The sequence below is a fragment of the Cetorhinus maximus genome, chromosome 9 (genome assembly GCF_964194155.1).
Source record: "Cetorhinus maximus chromosome 9, sCetMax3.hap1.1, whole genome shotgun sequence".
Classification (NCBI taxonomy): Eukaryota; Metazoa; Chordata; class Chondrichthyes; order Lamniformes; family Cetorhinidae; genus Cetorhinus; species Cetorhinus maximus.
In genome coordinates, this window is record NC_135887.1 from 94,576,422 (window position 1) to 94,597,966 (window position 21,545).

Genomic DNA, 21,545 nt, shown 5'->3' on the forward strand with positions numbered 1-21,545 from the left:
TATATTCATTGTAACAAGTTAAATTTGTATACATAAAATAGCTTGTATTATATAAAATTTATTTTTTTCACAATAATTATATTGTGCAAACAAACATCATTCCTTGACTAGAAATACTGTGGAATAAAAAGGGAACTCTACAATATAAAGATGCAATATAAAGTATGTTTAGCCAGTTCCCAGGTTATGGCTGTAAACACAGCTCAAGAACTTTTTTTGGTGGCATTCTGCAACCCACCTTCTATTGTTCCATTTCCCAGGATCCTCTACTATGCTGACATCCAAAGACCCCAGCTAGAATTTTACGTTAATTGGCCAGCCAGCGTGAAATCACAGTTGGGGGCTGATCGCGGCCGGAGACCCATTTTCTGTCTGCTTCCGGGCCCACCAACTGCGCGCACCTGACAAATTAAAAATTCAGGCCCCCATTCCTAATATATCTACATTGCAACAACTTTCCATTTTCCTCCCACTCCTCAATAGCTTCCACTCATCCAATGTGTCTACATATCTTTCCCAGTGCTATATAATTCACCTACCTTCAATACATCTGCGTGTTTCCATCTAATCTGCCATTTGGAGTATCTTCTCTCACATCTTTCTCTGGTTTCCGGTCTTTAGAAATGTAAGGCCTGGATTTACGCAAATTGAGGTCAAATTACATTGTTAAGACCTCCCATGCCATTTCTGTTTTTGCACATATTGCTACCACCATTTCCACATCCCACCTACAAATCATGGGCAAGTTGGGAGGCAGCTATATCTAGCAATATTTAAAGAGATCCTCAGATGTTCTTGGCTAAAATGCTGAAAGGTTTTGGAGGTCGTTTTGCTTGTATTACATTGTGCGTTTTGGCGATTTGTCCATTCTAAAGTACTTGTAGTACGTTCTGAACTTAAGGAGCTTCTGAAAATGAACTTTTTATTCACGGGATCCTTGTGGCAATTCCGCTCTGCCAGAATGAAGAGGAACAGCAGCAGGAAGGAGGAACAAACAGACCTGCAGCTGCGGGAAGAGTGAATAGAAGCAGGCATGATCAAAGGAATCCTTAATCTCCCCACAGAGTTTATAGTCCTAGAACAAATTAGATCTAGACATATGGGCCTAAAATAAATAAAGAACAGGGGAGCATTGTAAAAGCAGATAAAAACAAAAAGCTACTGCGGATGCTGGAAATCCAAAACAAAAACGGAATTACCTGGAAAAACTCAGCAGGTCTGGCAGCATCGGTGGAGAAGAAAAGAGTTGACATTTCGAGTCCAACATGACCCTTCAACAGAACTGAAATATAGTTAGGAAAGGGGTGAAATATAAGCTGGTTTAAGGTGGGGGGAGAGAAGTTGAGGGTGGGGTGGTTGTAGGGACAAGCAAGCAGTGATAGGAGCAGATAATCAAAAGATGTCACAGACAAAAGGATCAAAGAGGTGTTGAAGGTGGTGATATTATCTAAGAAAAGTGCTAATTAAGGATGAATGGCAGGACACTCAAGGTTACAGCTCTAGTGGGCTAGTGTAAAAGGAGGCTTTGCTTCTCTAGACAGACTGCAACTGAATTGTTTCACCGTCTGCAACACAACCGCCTCAGCTGGAACAGCATTGCCTGCTGTAGTCAAGAGCACTGCAGCCCTAATATTTTTGCCTATGCCTCTTTTCTGGTTGTCACGGAAAGCAGGAAAATGAATACCGTTAATCTTGCCTTAATAGGTAACTGATGCCATGTTTGCAAGGCAAAGCATTTTCATAAGAACATAATTTTCCCATTTACAGCAGGATAGGTTCTGGGGCTCACACAGAATGCAGATTTCACCCAAGTCATTGGCCTAGATTTTGTTTGGTGGTGGTTGGATGGGCTGGGTTCTGAACAGTGAACTGTCAGCATTGACTGTCATTACCCCCCACCCTCCCGAAACTGACCCCAACTTCAGGATTTAGCACATGGGTAGATAAATGGGGAAACCCTGAAGTTGTGGTCTGTCAGTCACTGCTCTGCAACAGGCTGCATTGTGGATACCAGCCAACCCCCAACCAGAGCCAGCAATCACTGAAATCAATTGATGTGGTGAGAACTTCTCTTTTCCACCTTCACATCGCTATTTGTAATTTTAAAAGTTACACCTTAAAAAGTTACACCTTTGTTCCACCAGGTGTAATTAGGCTTTTTAACAGGGATTTGGGTAATAATTATTGCTGAACAAATATTTGTTAAATGTCTCCAAATGTGATTAATTACTGGAATTTTTTGAAACTAAAATTTCTAAATTCCCCTTTCATCCCATGGGTATGTGCCAATCTTTATTTTGCTGTACGTCAATTTTTTCCCCCCAAAAAGTGATTTAATGTTAGTGCTTTGTATTGGCTGCCTAAGAGAATTCTTTAATGTGATTGGCTGCTTAGACAGCTTGTTGCCGTCACTGCAGCGCCACACAAGGATCCCCCCCCACCCCACAAACAGTGCTCGAATCCATTGTAGGGTGAGAGAGGTTCTCTTTGAGGTCAGCGGGGAGTGCCCTTGGTTCACTGCTGACCGCAACATCTAGTGCAATTGACAATTAACTTTTGTAACAAAACCTTGATAAAACTTTGTTTTCAAAAGATGCTGTGCTACAGCAGGGTGGGATATAAATTTGCGCCTGCGCCTTTGTCATATGTTAAGTTGCTGATTTTAAGTTTATTGTTTTCGGGAGGTACCATAACAGAAGCCGTGATCTTTTTCCGCAAGAATCATACTGCAGCTCAGAGAATCCCGAAACAAAAACAATCGAAATTATTAAGTCGCCTTAAATACATAGCCATGTATTATTTACATCTGATGTATTTGGATTGTATTTCTTTGCGTGCCCAGAATGTTTGTGTCCCTTAAAAATATTAAGGGAATAAACTGCTTTGCAAATGAACGTTAACACGTTGATATTTTAAAAAATCATAAAGCAAAAAAAAATGCACTGCAACATAACAAATACAAACAGTGATATTTTAGAGACACGAATAATGCCCATGTATTTTTATTATCCAGGACTATCTGTGTGTAGTTAACTGGTTGTTGTGTGGCCTCTCCACACCCAGCGGGTTCAGAGGGAAAGGGGCCGGTCATTTCTGGTTCCCATCGTATCCAGATTGCCAGAATGGAGAAAAAGGTGGCTAGGGAATTCAGGCATAAGGTAAGGGAAAAAGTAACTAACTGAAAACTATTCCACTTTTCATTTCTCTTGAGTATATTCCTACTAATGTTAATTACTACGTTATTTGTTGTTCTTCGCAAGGAAGCTTAGGTAGTGTGAGACTATGGACCCGGCAGTATCAATTACAGGTGGGGGAAGGGCACTGAATGTTTCTTTCCGGAAAATGCCCCATATCCATTAAGCTCTGTCACTGTAGCGTCCGAACAGTGTGTTAGGAAGAAAGTGCCTTTAAATGTTGACATTGTAATAAAGTTGCAGGAATGTTTCCCTTGTTCATGCAGCGGTTGTTCTGCCCGGGGATGACCTCTCTCAGCCCCGGAGTTGAGCACCATCGGGAAGAGGTAGGGAACGGAGTTTCATAAACTCTTGGCAAGTAGATACAATGCCACGAACCCACTGAAATGCCATATCCTAATGATAACTACTAAGAACTGCGGGTTAAAAAAAATACCCGTGTATTGCATTCAGACACAGGTTGAGGCGCCTGGGCTCTGACATAGATTGGTAACATTATACCTGAACAGAATTTTTAAAGGGGCATTGCCTTCGAGATGCTGTTAGTGAGGAGACATAATTAATCGATACACTCATTTGAAGGGAGTTAAATGATGGCTCCATCAAAAATAGTATAAAATTAGTTTTTATGTAATTTCCAAGTAAGTTAAAAGTCCTCACATTGACTCATCTATGTGGAGATCATGTAGTTTGAATTTCTCTTGTCAGTATTCCATCCTTATGACCAGATTGGTTTGTATCAGTTCAGTTCCTGAAATGGCCAGGCCTGGTGTTGTTTGTTACCAAAGGACCTATTGCCAATTGAGCGATTTTTTTTCAATTAAGTTTTCAATTTTTATTAAATGTTTAGGTGATTACAGATGAGGAAAACCCCAGATTTAGTCCCCAAAATGTGATGAATTAGTTAATCTCAGCTAGCCAAGAGAGTAGGGTTTGGCAGTGCAGTTGATCCAGGTGCCACTTGATTACAGAGGGAAGATCAGTTCAGTTTTCCATTCATGATTGTTATCCAGCAAACATTGCTATAAGTGTGTGTCTTTGTAGACATAAGGTGGAGACAGTATCTGTTGTTGGTCAACTAGTCAACCGACACTCGCTATCAATACACTCTAATAATAGCAATTTGGACAGTGTACCAAATAGTGTTCGGTGTCCATGGCATCTTACTCTAGCCACAAGCTGACGTTACAAAAGGAAAAAGGATGGGGAAAAAATTGGCGAGGAAATACAACAGCCTTCTGCTGCCTTGGCTTTGAAATCTGGAATTCCCTCTCTAAATCTCTCCACTTCTATCTTGCTTCCCTCCTTTATGACACATTAAAATCTGCCTCTGAGCAAGCTTTTGATCATCTGCCCTATTTCCTTATGAGGCTCAGTAACATTTTTCTGTTTGTTTTTAAATACTGCCTCTGCGAAGTACTTTGGGATGTTTATTAGGTTAAAGGTATTGTAGAAATACAAGTGGTTGTCGTAATTCATTGTAAACAAGCAACCAATTCTTTATATAATTTTTTGTTTTGTATGTAGCCTCTATTCTTCCTGCTGTACTCGCAGCTCCTTGGTACTTTGCATAAGTAACCGTTCTTCATGTACCAACTAAATAATGAGTGCCAGAAAGCTTTTCAATCATGCATATGGGTATGGCATTGAGTCTAAGATCAAATCTGTTTTCACTTGACATCCACACCGTGTGTGCACTTCCTAGCATGAATCACTGGCTAAAGACTGCTAGTGGGAACTTTGGCTGATTTCCCATTGTTTCCCAAGTATTGTAATTGATTTTCAATCTCCTATGCCCCAAACTCAGACCAACTAATTCAGCACAATGATTCACCCTGAACTCTTTCTAAATTGTGTAGTCAGCATCATACCATATAGTGCATTTCACTATTGAACTTATCACTTCTGTATAGAAAGAATACTCAACAGAGATGAAGTCAAAGGATGTTAAAAGTAAAAGAATGATGATTGACTGTTGTTAAGTATTAATGATAAGAATCTCTCTTGAATATTTACCTGGATATTGTGTTGATAATTAAAGCAAAACTAAGCGGAATCCACACGTGCAGTTAAGTGCAAAATCTAGAATTCACTGTCAGCAATTCTGTTGCAGTTCATCCAAATGATAACCAAGTAGGAATAAGTGAAATTCTGACAATTTTCCCTTTTAAGCTATTAGTCTCACTGTAAAAATGTTTGAAAAAGTTACACCTTGTTGAAAGGTGTAACTGGATTTTTATTGGCATATTAAGTTTAGAATTTAGGAGTGTCACACTACATTCTTGTGGCTCACTTTCTGAGCAGCCTCCAGCCAAATCTTTTAGCTTTCACCTTTATGCTTTTACTGGCATGTTTTTTCCTCCTATCATTAGGGAATGGTATCTCCCTGTGGGCCCTTACAGGCACCAGCATCACATGCAGTGAGGCACAGACTTTGGAACATTGGAACTAGGGGCCATAAATACAAGATTGTCACTAATGAGTTCAGGAGAAACTTCTTTACTCAGAGAGTGTCCAGCAATCATTCCCTGGACCCAATTTGCTCTGGCCTGCCAATTTCTAGGTCAAAGTTTCTGATGTTCATTACAGTTCGCATACTTCTAAAAATTCTGAGTGACATCATGCTGGTTTCCCAATTTTTATGATCCTATGCCATGATATTGCCATTTCACAGTTGAAAAACCTTTCTGGCCCTGGAAAACTATTTCCTCATTTGTGGAATGTCAAATTTCTCCATTAAGTTAAAAAAAATCCACATTTTAAAAATAATTTTAATAGTATTTTATGTTCTACCTTAATCCCATGTGTATGTCTCGATCATTTATTTCACTCTCATAAAGTTTAATGAAAAGCAAAAATCAGTGCATTTTGCTTTTTGACTTACTCCTTGTGAGAATGTTTTAATGATTGACCACTTTACCCTGCTTGATGACATTACTGTTACTGGACACCCTTGGTTTGGCATCAGATTCAAACCATTGTCGAGAAAGGGAAAATACACACTACAGAGATTGTTAGATTTTTGTGGTCATATTTCTTTGAGGTCAGCAGTGAGCGCTGTCATTTCATCGCTGACCGCGAAATAAGGGCCATTAGCTCATAGGCCTGGATTTTCCAGCCCCACCATGGTGTGACCTGCCACAGGGGCTGCAGCAACCCAGACAAAAGTTCATTGACTTTCGGCAGGACTGGACAATCCCGCCCATTGTCAAATTCCGACTCAGTCTTTTACTTTTGCACAAACTTTGAATTTAGCCCTGAAATGGCAATATCATGGCATTGAATCATAAAAATTGGGAAACCAGCATGTGGTCACTCAGAATTTCTAGAAGTATGCAAACTGTGATAAACGGTAGAGATTTTGACCTAGAAATTGGCAGGCCAGAGCAAACTAGGTCCAAAGGATGCCTGCTGGATACCCTCTGGATAAAGAAGTTTCTCCTGTTGAATTTATTAGTAAGAATCTTGTATTTATTGCCCCTAGTTCCAATATCCCAAAGTCTGTGCCTCACTCCAGTGATGCCTCACTGCATGTGATGCTGATGCCTGTAAGAGCCCATAAGGAGATACTGTTCCCTAATGACAGGAGGAAGAAGCACACCAGTGAAAGCTAAAAGACTTGGCTGGAGGTTTCTCAGAAGATGAGCAGCAAGAATGTAGCGTGAAACTCCTGGATTCAGTGCTTAAAATGGTTTAATGACTTAGTTAGGGCAGGAAGGTGGGTACAGTGACATGTTCAACTACATCCTGATGTGTATATCATGGTCCTCAAGGAGCATGCTGCTGCTTCTATCGGTGATGCTGCTGGTCATCTTTGTCCTCACCCGAGCTGGAAGTTAATACAGCATAAGCGACACCCTTGCTGATCTGATAGATCGCAACTGCAAAGTGAAGATCAGACACACAATCCTCCAAAGTAGTGAAATTAATTATGGAAGTATCCTCTCCGAACAAGTGAGCAAAAGCCTATCCCACAATTAGTTAGGCAAGAAATGAGCTGTGAGGTTTCAGTGCCTATGGGGAATTTTGAATGTTGTTTCTTCAGCCCCATCACTTGTCACTGTGGTCTTGGCCTGTTTTCATTATTGAGTTCTAGGAAACCCATGTTTAAATCACAAAAAACCATATTAAATTTGCCATTAAGGAACTATTAACATATTAACAACTCACGTCTCCCAAGAGGGTTTCTCAGACACAGCCGAACATGCTCCAATTAAGTACAGATTGATGGGTTGGAACCAGTTTCCCAACATGCTGTCAATTTCTGCACTTTTAACCCCAGCCACCTCCCGCCCCGCCTCACCCACGCTCCCAAATTCCCTCAGTTTTATTTTGCCTCATTTAATTTGGATCTTTGTCAAATACTAAGGCTTGAGACAGCTGAATTCTAATTATGTTTCTTTATTGATCTTTTTTATAGCTGACATCTGTTCCCTTATTATGTAAATTAAATGGGTGCACAATAAATTTGTCACTTCTGGCAGAAGGTCATCGAGCCGAAACAGTAACTCTGTTTCTCTGTCCATAGCTGCTGCTTAACCTGCTGCACATTTCCAGCATTTTCCCTTTTTATTTGTGATAAGTTTTGTGGTAATTTACTAAAGAAAAATTCTATAGCATGAGCTGCTATAACACATAACACAGAAACTGTCAATGTTCTCTGGACCTAAAATTTAGAGCAAAATTTTCAAAATTCAATAAAAATTACCAATAAAATCAAGAACTTGCCTGTGAACTTTTGCATACTCTCCAATTGCTCCAATGTCTATCATCATCTTCCCACTTCTAAAGCAAAATGAATACTTTTTGCCCTGGAGATAGTTTACATTTCTAGCAGAAGGCATCAGGCATTCCCTCATCCCTGTGCTCCATGTCCAGTCCAAATCAGACATGATGCCCTAAGGCATGATGTAAGAGTGCATATAAAAATATGCAGAAACTAATAGCTGCATCTCACTCTGATGGATCTGGCCAGTCTGTAGTTACAAAAGCAAAATATTGCCAAAGCTGAAAATCTGAAATAAAAACAGAAAATGCTGAAAATACTCAGCAAGCCTAGCAGCATCTGTGGAGAGAGAAACAGATTTAACATTTCAGGTTGGTGACCTGTCTTTAGTTCAGTCCACCCTACTCCTTTTTGCTCAGTGTCCAGTCAATTATTCATGATGCATTAGGCATTAGCTAACTTCCCTTGCCCATTCATTCTAAGAGTCATTGCCTCCTGCATTTCCTACAATCCATTCAAAAGGTCCCAATCCACAATGGTTACATATATTTTCTGCACCCAAGAGGTCCTGAGTCCTGTCTGAAGTTCAACAAAACACATTTATTTCATGGTTTCTCTCCCCGCAACTTCCAAGTCATCAGATTCTGAATCACTTGGTCTTTATGCTGCTCTGCTCGCAGGACTTACAAACATTGATAATTATGGATTGCATTTTGAAAGACTAACATTAAATGCCAGACCAATTTTCACTAACGATAAAATACACCACTATAATAAATGTCAAACTGTATGAATAGTGTAACAGAACTACAGAGACTCCAGTGACAAAAGTCCTTTCAAATATTTATAACCTTCAGTTTTGACCAAGCATGTTATTAACAAAAGACACACTGTAAATTTAATGTCTTATTTATTGCAAAAGGAAAGTGGTGATGACTTTGCAAATTATACACAGCACATTAGAATTCTGTAAAAGCCAAAACAAGAAACAAAAACATGGTAAATTTCTAAAAATAAATGTGGAACTCGTTAGCGCAGATGTGAGTTCTGATGTACCCTGAAATTTAAGATGAGAAAAAGTATTACGTAGGATATACAGCACAGAAAAAGGCCATTTGGCCCAACACTATATTCCATGTTTATGCTCCACATCATCTTTTCTTATCAAAATCTACCATTGTAACATCTGTTCATTTCTCCCTCCATATGCTTGTCTAGTTTCCATTAATTGCATCTACAGTATTCACTTCAACCGCTCCGTGTGAGTGAGTTCCACATTCTCACCACTCCTTGGGTGAAGAAGTTTCTTCCAAATTCCTTATTAGATTTCTTTGTGACTACCTTATATTGATGGCCTCTAGTCATGCTGTCCTCCACATGAGAAAACATTTTCCCTGAGTCCGGGAGAGAGATACAGAAAGTAAGGATAAAAACTGAAAAGGTGTATGTTTAAGGAGAATTAGGGAGTGTGAAATAAGCAGAGACTATTCTAGGAAAATACATGCAGAGGTTGATTTTAACCCTACTCGCCCAGTGGAAGACAGATGGGCAGTTAAAAAGGTTACTTATCTGCTCATAAGTCTTTGACCAACATTGCCTGTTATAACCTCTGCGTTTCTGATGGTGAATTACATGCCTGCCTAAAGCATTCCACAGAATCTCAGAATTGTTATGGTGCAGAAGGAGGTCATTCAGCCATTGTGTCTGCACCGGCTCTCTGAATAAGCATTATGGCTCAGTGCCATTCTCTTGCCTTTTCTCCATAATCATTGTTTCTATTTAAATAATCATCTAATACCCTCTTGAATGCCGTGATTGAACCTGCATCTTCCACACTTCCAGGCAGTGCATTCCAGACCCGAACCACTCGCTGTGTGAAAAAGCTTTTTCTTCCATCGCATTTGTTTCTTTTGCAAATCACTTTAAATTCGTGCCCCCTCACTCTCGATTCTTTTACAAGTGGAAACAGTTTCTCCCTATTACTCTGTCCAGCCCCCTCATGATTTTGAACACCTCATCAAATCTCCTTTTAGCCGCCTTCTCTCCAAGGAGGACCGTCCCAACTTCTTCAATCCATCTTCATAACTGAAGTTTCTTTGAAGATGTGAGAAGCAAAGTGGATAATGGGGATTCTGTAGATGTAGTATATCTGGACTTCCAGAAGGCCTTTGATAAGGTGCCGCACAAAAGATTAATACACAAGATAAGATCAAACAGAGTTAGGGGTCATATATTAGCTTGGATAGAGGATTGGCTAACCAATAGAAAGTAGAGAGTCGAGATAAATGGGTCTTTTTCTGGATGGCAAGCTGTAATTAGTGGGGTGCCACAGGGTTTGGTCCTTTGGCCCCAACTATTTACAATCTATATTAATGACTTGGATTCAGGGATCAAAGGTGCCAAAGCTAAATTTTCAGATGACACCAAAATAGGTGGGAAAGTAAGTTGCAATGAAGAAATAAGAAATTTACAAATGGACATGGGCAGGTTAGGTGAATGGGCCAAAATTTGGCAGATGGAGTTTAACACGGATAAGTGTGAGGTTATCCATTTTGGTCGGAAGATTAAAAAGGCGACTTATTATTTAAATGGAGGGAAACTTCAGAATGTTTCAGTGCAGAGGGATCTGGGTGTCCTCGTGCATGAGTCGCTGAAAGCTAGTATGCAGGTACAGCAGGTAATAAGGAAGGCAAATGGAATTTTGACATTTATTGCTAAAGGAATAGAGTATAAAAGTAGGGAAGTGTTGTACAAGGCATTGGTGAGACCGCACCTGCAGTACTGTGCACAGTTTTGGTCCTCTTACTTGAGGAAGGATGGAGTTGCACTGGAGGCGGGTCAGAGGAGGTTCACTAGATTGATTCCAGAGATGCGGGCCTTGTGTTATGAGGAGAAATTGAGCAGTTTAGGCCTATACTCGCTTGAGTTTAGAGGGATGAGAGGAGATCTAATTGAGGTATATAAGATGCTAAAGGGGATAGACAATGTAGACGTGGAGCAGATGTTTCCCCTTGTGGGGCATTCCAGAATGAGAGGCCATAGTTTTAGGCTAAGGTTGGTAGATTTAGAGATGAGGAGGAATTACTTTTCTCAAAGGGTCATGAATCTGTGGAATTCACTGTCTCAGAGTACAGTGGATGCTGGGACGCTGAATAAATTTAAGGAGGAGATAGACAGATTTTTAATTAGTAACAGGTTGAAAGGTTATGGGGAGAGGGTGGGAAATTGGAGTTGAGGCCAAAATGAGATCAGCCATGATCGTAATGAATGGCGGGGCAGGCTCAAGGGGCTAAATTGCCGACTCCTGCCCAAGTTCTTATGTTCTTATGTTCTCATCCCTGGAACCATTTTTGTAAACCTCTTCTGCACTTCCTCCAGTGTACTCACATCCATCCTAAAGTGTGGCGCCCAGAACTGTACACGCTACTCCAGCTAAGTATACAAGTTCAGCATAACCTCCTTGCCCTGGCACTCTATGCCTCTATTAATAAATCCTAGGATACTGTATGCTTTATTAACTGCTCTTTCTACCTGTCCTGCCACCTTTAATGACTTCTGCACATATACACCCAGGTGCCTCTGCTCCTGCACATCCTTTAGAGTTATGCCCCTTATTTTAGATTGTTGCTCCATGTTTTTCCTACCAAAAGGAATCATCTCACACTTCTCTTCATTGAACTTCATCTGCCACCTATCTGCCCACTCCACCAACTTGCCTATTAGCATTTGAAGTTCCACAGTGTCCTCCTCACAGTTTACAATGCTTCCAAATTCTGTATCATTCACAAACTTTGAAATTGTTCCCTGCACATCAAGACCTAAACCATTCATATATATCAGGAAAAGCAAGGCTCCCAACACAGACCCCTGGGAACTCCACGACAAACCCTCCTCCAGCCTGAAAAATATTTATGCAATTTGGGAGTCCTACTACATCAAACAAATCCTGATTGCATTTTAACTGAGGTCTGGAAGTGAGGAAGCTGCCATGATTTTCCCACCAGGCTGAATCAGGTCTGTAGACAGAAAAAGCACTCCAGGTTTATTGAAAATCTTTCCTTTGTGCATTCAGGAAGAGCAGGAGTGCTCCTCTGGGCTTCACTCAAAAAGATATGGTCTTCCCTGGCTTCCCCCATCCCCTCATTCCACCTTCCCTCTTGTGAGACAATCCTGAAACACCCTTCCACATGATTTAACTGCTTGCAATGCGTTTTGCCTTAGTGCCAATGGATGCCATCCAGGCTACCCATTCTTTCTCTTGCACACATCTGACAGCTGCTACACATTAGCCTGTTTCAGGCAGGCTGCTCATCAGTGACATGTAGATGATGCTGATCAGTGACATGTAGCTGGTGCAGTTGAAACACCCTGAATCCCAAACTTGGATTAGTGAGTGTGTTTTTTACTCACCTTGCCCTTGTTCTTCAACTACTTGCTGGAGGTTAAAATCAACTTCACAGTTTCAAAAAACATGTATCCAAGGCCAACATCAACAGCAATATCTTACATTTATGTAGCATCTTTATAGTACTGAAATGTCCCAAGGTGTTTCACACAAGCATAATAAAGCAGGTGATATTATGGAAGTAGAAGTAGAAAGTTATTGTGAGGGAAAGGATGTGGTTGGCAGCTTAGATCAGATTGAATAGGATGCTGAGGTTGTAAACAGTTTTGTTCAAACTGAGACAGTGGCTGGAGAGAGATAGAATCATTGCCATGGGTGTGGAGATTGTGGTAGGGATTAAGGACTATTTGTTTCGCTTGGAAATTTAGTGATGAGTGCTCCATCAATTTAAAGTTGTTATTTAGAAATTGAAGAGAGAATTTAAAGGAAACTGCTTAACACAAGGTTAGTTTTGATGTGGCATGCTTTACCACAGTAGGGAGTTAAGGCAAATATCTTTTAATAGAAGAGCAACATTTGAGTCAGAGGAAGATTCAGGATATTGGAAAAGTGCAGATTTGAACTTAACTAGCAAAGAGTTGGCATTAATATATTGGATCCATCAGTGCCATTTTGTGTTGTAAATAGAATTATAGGTATTGCAATACCTATAATTGTATTTGCAATGGAAAATAAATCCAAAGTTATCACTGGAAGGAAGAAGTGAAAAATGTTTTGTACGTTTTTGAAGTATATTTGTTGCTGGCTTTTGTAATGGATTTTCCACTGGCAAAATTTGTAGTAGAAAATCCTTGTAAAGTCAGTTGATCTACCATGACATTCTTCACGCATGAAGCAACTTGTCTCCCACAACTGTGTCTGTGCTTGTCTTCATTCTTAAACTCTGTGTCTCTATGTTTGTCATTCACTGTTTCTATTTGCCCCTTTCCTCATGGCAAGAACAGGATTTAGCCACAGAAGTAACCTTGTTTCTCCTTTAGTATGAAAGAGTTAGTGGGGGCCTTGGATAAAAGCAAAATACTGCGGATGCTGGAAATCTAGAACAAAAACAAATACCTGGAAAAACTCAGCAGGTTTGACAGCATCTGCAGAGAGGGATACAGTTGACGTTTCAGGTCTGTATGACCCTTCATCAGAACTAAGACATATAGAAATTAGATGAAATATAAGCTGGTAGAGGGGCATGGGACAGGTAGAGCTTGATAGGGGGCCAGTGATAGGTGGAGGCCAAGAAGAGACTGCCAAAGATGTCATAGACAAAAGGACAAAGAGGTGTCGACGGTGGTGATATTATCTAAAGGATCTAATGGGGACATTAAGGGTAGCCAGCAGGACAAACTAGTGGTAGATGACCCTAGTGGGGCTGGGGTGGGGGGAAGGGATCAAAATGGGCTAAAAGGTGGAGATGAAACAATAGATCGAAATAAATTTAAAAATAGGTGGGAAAAGAAAAATGTATTTGTAAAAAAATGATAAATAATTGGAAAAAGGGGGATCAGAAAGAGGGTGGGGATGGAGGAGAGAGTTCATGATCTGAAATTGTTGAACTCAATATTAAGTCCGGAAGACTGTAAAGTGCCTAGTCGGAAGATGAGGTGCTGTTCCTCCAGTTTGCATTGAGCTTCACTGGAACATTGCAGCAGGCTAAGGACAGATGTGAGCATGAGATCAGGGTGGTGTGTTGAAATGGCAAGCGACAGGGAGGCCTGGGTCATGCTTGAGAACAGACTGAAGGTGTTCCGCAAAGTGGTCATCCAGTCTACGCTTGGTCTCTCCAGTGTAGAGGAGACCTCATTGGGAGCAGCGAATGCAGTAGACTAAATTGAGGGAAGTGCAAGTGAAGCGCTGCTTCACTTGAAAGGAGTGTTTGGGCCCTTGGATGGTGAGGAGGAGGGAAGTAAAGGGGCAGGTGTTGCACCTTCGGTTGCATGGGAAGGTGCCGTGGGAGGGGGTTGAGGTGTAGGGGGTGATGGAAGAGAGGACCAGGGTGTCCTGGAGGGAACAATCCTTGCGGAAAGCCGCCAGGAAGGGTGAAGGGAAGATGTGTTTGGTGGTGGCATCATGCTAGAGTTAGCAGAAATGGCGGAGGATGATCCTTTGAACGCGGAGGCAGGTGGGGTGATAGTGAGAACAAGGGCGACCCTATGATAGTTCTGGGAGGGAGAGGAAGGTGTGTGGGCGGATGCGCGGGAGATGGGCCGGACACGGTTGAGGGCCCTGTCAACCACCGTGGGTGGAAAACCGTGGTTAAGGAAGAAGGAAGACAAGTCAGAGGAACTGTTTTGGAAAGTGGCAGCATCAGAACAAATGCGACGGAGGTGAAGGAACTGAGAGAATGGGATGGAGTCCTTACAGGAAGCGGGATGTGAGGAGCTGTAGCTGTGAGAGTCAGTAGGCTTGTAATGAATATTGGTGGACAGTCTATCACCAGAAATTGAGACTGAGAGGTCAAGGAAGGGAAGGAAAGTGTCAGTGATGGACCACGTGAACATGCTGGAGGGGTGGAAATTGGAAGCAAAATTAATAAATTTTTCCAGATCCAGACGAGAGCATGAAGCAGCACCGAAGCAGTCATCGTTGTACCAGAGAAAGAGTTGTGGGAGGTGGCCTGAGTAGGACTGGAACAAGGAATGTTCCACATACCCCAAAAAGAGACAGGCATAACTGGGGCCCATGTGGGTACACATAGCCACACCTTTTATTTGGAGGAAGTGAGACAAGTTTAAGGAGAAGTTGTTCAGTGAGAGAACAAGTTCAGCCAGACGGAGGAGAGTAGTGGTGGATGGAGATTTTTCGGGCCTTCATTCGAGGAAGAAGCGGAGAGCTCTCAGACCATCCCGGTGGGGGATGGAGTGTAGAGGGATTGGATGTCCATGGTGAAGAGGAGGCGGTTGGGGCCAGGGAACTGGAAATTGTTGATATGATGTAGGGCGTGAGTGGAATCGTGGAAATAGGTGGGAAGAGACTGGACAGGGGGAGAGAGAATGGAGTCAAGATAGCAGTAAATGAGTTCACTGGGGCAGGAACAGGCTGACACGATCGGTCTGCTGGGACAGTTCTGTTTGTGGATTTTGGGTATGAGGTAGAAGGGGGCCGTCCGGGGTTGGGAGACTATGAGGTTGGAAACTGTGGAGGGAAGATCTCCAGAGGAGATGAGGTCAGTGACAGTCCTGGAAACAATGGCTTGATGTTCAGTGGTGAGATCATGGTCCAGGGGGAGGTAGGAGGAAGTGTCTGCAAGGTAGAGGTCAGTGTGCTAGACAACAACAGCACCACCCTTGTCAGCGGGTTTGATGACAAAGTCAGGGTTGGACCTGAGAGAACGGAGAGCGGCAAGTTCAGAAAGAGACAGGTTAAAGTGGGTGAGGGGAGCAGAGAAATTGAGATGACTAATGTCACGCCGACAGTTCTCAATGAAAAGATCAAGAGCAGGTAAAAATCCAGAGGGAGGGGTCCAGGTGGAGGAAGAATATTGGAGGCGGGTAAAAGGATCTGTTGAACGGGGAGAGGACTCCTGCCCAAAGAAGTGAGCACGGAGACGAAGGCGACGAAAGAAGAGTTCAGCATCGTGCTGAGCCCGAAATTCATTGAGGTGAGAGTGTAAGGGTATGAAACTGAGCCCTTTGCTGAGCACTGAACGTTCAGCATCAGAGAGGGGTAGGTCAGAGGGTATGGTGAATACACGGCCAGGACCGGGATTAGAAGACAGGATGGGGACAGAAGGACAGGCAGGGGTGGAGGGTCCTGGATGGGTGTTGGTGTCAATGAGTTGTTGGAGCTTGAGTTCCTCTGCATCTGAAAGAAAGAGACAAAGTTTCTTGTTGAGGCGTCGGATGAGACGAAGAATAAAATGAAACTGGGGCAAGGACAGCTTAGAAATAGGGTGCGTCGGTGCTGCTGGAGGGAGAGGTCGAGTGTGTTGATATGGCGGCGCATGGCACTGAGTGTGGATCTCAGGATGCGATGAGAACAGCAATCCGAGGAGCGTTGTATGTTCTGGAGTTACCTGTGATCCTGGGTAGGTTCGAAACATGAGTGGTGGAACTTCAGTTGGAATCCACGTGGGGTAAGTGGAGCCTTGGAGCTTGGGAGATATAGAAGCATAGGAACTGGAAGCAGCAATAGGTCATTCAGCCCTTCGAGCCTGCTCCACCATTCAATATGATCATGGCTGATCCTCTATCTCAATGCCATACTCTTGCTCTCTCCCCATGCCCTTTGATGTCTTTAGAGTCTAGAAATCTATTTCCTTCATAAATATATTCAGTGACTTGGCCTCCACACCCCTCTATGGTAGAGAATTCCACAGGTTCACCATCCTCTGAGTGAAGAAATTACTCCTCATCTCAGCCCTAAATGGCCTATGCCATATTCTGAGATTGTGACCCCTTTTTCTAGACTAGCCAGAGGAAATAGCATCCCTGCATCCAGTCTGTCCAGCCCTGTCAGAGTTTTGTATGTTTCAATGAGATCCCTCTCATCCTTCTAAACTCCAGTGAATACAGGTCTGGTTGACCCAATCTCTCCTCACACGACAGTCCTGCCATCCCAGGGATCAGTCTGGTGAACCTTCACTGCACTCCCTCTATGGCAAGTATATCCTTTTTTAGGTAAGGAGACCAAAACCCGAGGGAGTGACAAGCTGAAAGAGCGGCGAAGTGAGCTGGATGGGGGGTGCCAAGCAGGAGGGAGCAACAATCAGGGGACAGGACAAGTGGGAGGAGTAGGGGAATGGTGAGGGAGAACAGTGAATGAGAGTGAGCGGCGCATGAAGATTTCGCAGTGTATGGGGAAAGAGCAGTGGAGTTGGACAAATTGGACAGCTCTTTCAAAGACCCAGCACAAGCATGATGGCCTCAAAAGAAGCGACACAGGGCTCTTGCTGGCTGTCCAACCAGAAGCCAGTACCCCTGTTGCCTCCACAAGATTCCGGCCATTGTTCGGCCAAAGACAGGGATTAGGCTAGAATGTGCACAAGTTTCTACCATTGATCCAAAATATAAAATGCATGAAAATTAAATTGAATTTGAAATATGGTTGCTAGACAGTATGTAAGATGGTAGTGACTCATCAAGCAGAAAAAGATGAAAAGAGCAATATTACAGCTTTCAGTGTGTAAAATTTGAAAACTTAAACAATGGGGTTGAAATCCATCTCAGGCAGTAGGGCAGAGCGGGTGGCATCAGGTTGACTACCCTTTATACACAGCAGCAGATATTCAGTGGAATTAAATAGCAGGTGCTGTGTACAATGAGTGGATGATCCGATACCACTCGTTTTGCCCAATGCCTGAGGTGAATTTCTACACCAGCATCTTCTCGATGTGAATATATTCTTCGTAATTTGATCAGGTGGCATCCAGACAATCTGAATAAAATGGAACAAATTCAACAGGTTTGTTTCTAATGCCATAACAATGCTTGAGGATTTCCCAGCAAATGAGAAATATTCTGTTTCTTCAAGTTAACACACAGGCAGGAGAAACAGTGCTCAAATATCCAACAAAACTGGAAACAGAATCACAATAGTAGCTCTGGCTGTAAGCCAAAACTTCTTACTTGGCTCTGAGGGTTGTTTTTTTAAATTTAGTCTTTCACGTGAAGGCGTCACTGGCTAGGCCAGCATTTGTTACCCATCCTTGGTTGCCCTTGAGAAGGTGGTGGTGAGATGCCTTCTTGAACCACTGCAGTCCATGTGGTGTAGGTACATCCACAGTGCTGTTAGGGAGGGAGTTCCAGGATTTTGACCCAGCGACAGTGAAGGAACGGTGATATAGTTCCAAGTCAGGATGATGTGTAGCATGGAGAGAAACTTGCAGGTAATGGTGTTCCCATGCATCTGCTGCCCTTGTCCTTCTAGGTGGTAGAAGTTATGGGTTTGGAATATGCTATCAAAGGAGTACTGGTGAATTGCTGCTGTGCATCTTGTAGATGGTACACACTGCTGCCATTGTGCATTGGTAGTGGAGAGGGTGAATGTTCAAGTTGGTGGATGAGGTGCCAGTCAAGTAGGCTGCTTTGACCTGGATGGTGTCAAGCTTCTTGTGTGTTGGAGCTGCATTCATCCAGGCACGTGGAGAGTATTCCATCATATACCTGACTTGTGGCTTGTAGATGGCAGACAGGCTTTGGGGAGTCAGGAGGTGAGTTACCCCCCATAGAATTCCTAGCCTCTGACTTGCTCTTGCAGCCACAGTATTTACATGGCTGCTCCAGTACAGTTTCTGGTCAATGGTAACCCCTAAGATGTTGATAGTGTGGGATTCAGTGATGGTAATGTCATTGAATGTCAAGGAGAGTTGGTTAGATTATCTCTTGTTGTGGATGGTCATTGCCTGGCATTTGTGTGACATGAATATTACTTGTCACTTGTCAGCCCAAGCGGAAATGTTGTCCGTGTCTTGCTGCATGTGGGCACGGACTACTTCAGTATCTGAGGAGTTACGGATGATGCTGAACACTGTGCAATCATCAGCGAATATCCTCAATTCTGACATTATGGAGGGAAGGTCTTTGATGAAGCAGTTGAAGCTGGTTGGGCCTAAGATCCTACCCTGAGGAACACTGGCAGCAATGTCCTGGAACTGAGATGATTGACCTCCAACAAATACAACCATCTTCCGTTGTGCTAGGTATGACTCCAAACAGTGGAGAGTTTTCCCCCGGATTCCCATTGACTCCTGTTTTGCCAGGGCTCCCTGATGCCACACACAATCAAATGCTGTCTTCATGCTGAGGGCAGTCATCCTCACCTCACATCTTGAGTTCAGCTCTTTTGTCCATGTTTGGACCAAGGCTGTAATGAGGTCAAGAGCTGAGTGGCTCTGGCGGAACCCAAACTGAGCACCAGTGAGCAGGTTATTGCTGAGTAAGTGCTGCTTGATAGCATGGTCGATGACACCTTCCATCAGTTTGCTGCTGATCAAGAGTAGACTGATGGGGCTGTAATTGTCCCAGTTGAATTTGTCCCTCTTTTTTGGCAAGACATACCTGGGCAGTTTACCAGGTAGATGCCAGTGTTGTAGCTGTACTGGAACAGATTGGCTAGGGGCATGGCTATTTCGGGAGCACAAGTCTTCAGTACTATTGTTGGAATGTAGTCAGGGCCCACAGCCTTTGCAGTATCCAGTGCCTTCAGCCATTTCTTGATATCACATGGAGTGAATTGAATTGGCTAAAGGCTGGCATCTGTGATGCTGGGGACCTCAGGTGAAGGCCGAGATAGATCACCTACTCAGCACTTCTGGCAGAATATGGTTGCAAATACTTCATCCTTCCCTTTTTTACACTGATATTTGTGGAGCCTTCTACTCCTGTTTTTTGTTTAATTGTCCACCATCATTCACAGCTATATGTGGCAGGACTGTAGAACTTTAATTTGATCCCTTGGTCGTGGGACCACTTAGCTCTGTCTATTGTATGCCGCTACTTTGTTTGTTGTGCAATAGCCCTGTGTTATAGCTTAACAGGTTGATACCTCATTTTAAGGTATGCCGGGTATGCCCTCCTGCATTCTTCTTTGAACCATGCTGATCCCATAGCTTGATGGTAATGGTAGAGTGGGGGCTATGCTGGGCCATGAGGTTACAGAATGTGGTTGAATACAATTCTGCTGATGGTAGTGGCTACAGTGCCTCATGGATGCCCAGTTTTGAGTTGCCAGATTTATTTGAGATCTATCCCATTTAGCACGGTGGTAGTGCCGCACAACACAATGGATGGTATCCTCAATTTAAAGATGGGACTTCATCTCCACAAGGACTATGCAGCGGTCACTCTGATATGTCATGGGTAAATGCACCTGCCACAGGTAGATGGATGAGGATGAGGTCAAGTAGGATTTCCCCTCTTGGTTCCCTCGCCACCTGCCGCAGCCATTTCCTTTAGGACTTGGCCAGCCTAGTCAGTAGTGGTGCTACTGAGCCACTCTTCGCGATCGACATTGAAATCCACTACCCAGAGTATAATCTGTGCTCTTGCCATCTTCAGTGCTTCTTCCAAGTGGTGTTCAACATGAAGGAGTACCGTTTCATCAGCTAAGTGGGTGGGCAGAGGGGTGCGATCAGTGGTAATCAGCAGGCTTCCTTGCCCATGCTTGACCTGATACCATGCGACCTCATGGGGTCCAGAGTCAATGTTGTGGACTTCCAACTCCCTCCTGACTGTATATCACTGTGCTGCCACCTCTGGTGAGCCTGTCCTGCTGGTGGGACAGGACATACCCAGGGATGGTGTGGTGGTGTCTGGCACATTGTCTAGCACTTATGATTCTGTGAGTGTGAATATGCCAGGTTGTTGCTTGACTAGTCTGTGGGACAGCTCTCTGAATTTTGGTACAAGCCCCCAGATGTAAGGAGGATTTTGCAGGATCAACAGGTCTGGGTGTGCCCTTGTTGTTTCCTGAACCTAGGTTAATACTGGGTGGTCCATGCGGTTTCATTCCTCATTTACTTTTCTGTAGTGGTTTGCTTTAATTGAGCGGCTTGCCAAGCCATTTCATCAAAGGATAGTTAAGAGTCAACTGCATTGCTGTGGATCTGGAGTCATATGTAGGCCAGACTAGGTAAGGATGGCTGATTTCCTTCCCTAAAGGATATCAGTGAACCAGATGGGTTTTTGTGACAATTGATGATGGTTTTATTTATTGAATTCAGATCCACCAGCTGCCACGGTGGGATTTGAACCTGTGTTCCCAGAGCATTACCCTGGGCCTCTGGATTGCTAGTCCATTGACATTACCCCCGCCCCCTTTATATCTTAAAGAAATCTCAAAGTCGAGGCCATTTTGAATTTAGGCTTTGAGTATTCCTTTAGGTAATTGATTTATTAATCTAGATAGCCCAAACCCACCATACCTATTTCCAAGGTATCTTGACTATTACTTGTTATGATCCCTGGCCAGATCACGGGATGTGGTGGGATGAGGGAGGGGTGGTGGGGGAGATGCAGTTAAGGGCCAGTAATATTTTGTCTAAAATAGATAAAGGTTTAGATTCGAGGCACCTGCTTTTGGAATAAAGTCACAAGATTCCATGGGTTTTGAACAAATAAAAATAAACTTTACTACACAAGTTCAGAAAGATAAAACAATTTACAATATGTATTTTATACTCTAACATTCAGGGTAAGTATGAGACACATGTGAATTAAAAGATGAACTGTGGTCAAACGCACCACATACAGAGTGATTGATAGATGCAACCAAGACAGAGTCTACAGAT

The 21,545-nt window shown here is 43.0% G+C and overlaps 1 protein-coding gene across 2 annotated transcripts in view; it reads left to right on the plus strand.

The window, feature by feature from the left end:
- Nucleotides 1–3,040: 3,040 nt before the first annotated feature.
- Nucleotides 3,041–21,545, plus strand: part of ush1c (Usher syndrome 1C) — a 279,860-nt gene continuing 261,355 nt past the window's right edge. For both annotated transcript variants that reach the window (XM_078549127.1, XM_078549128.1), the window contains exon 1: nt 3,041–3,158. In XM_078549127.1, coding sequence (XP_078405253.1) covers nt 3,123–3,158 — 36 coding nt within the window. In that variant the 5' untranslated portion in view covers nt 3,041–3,122. The remainder of the gene's footprint in view (nt 3,159–21,545) is intronic.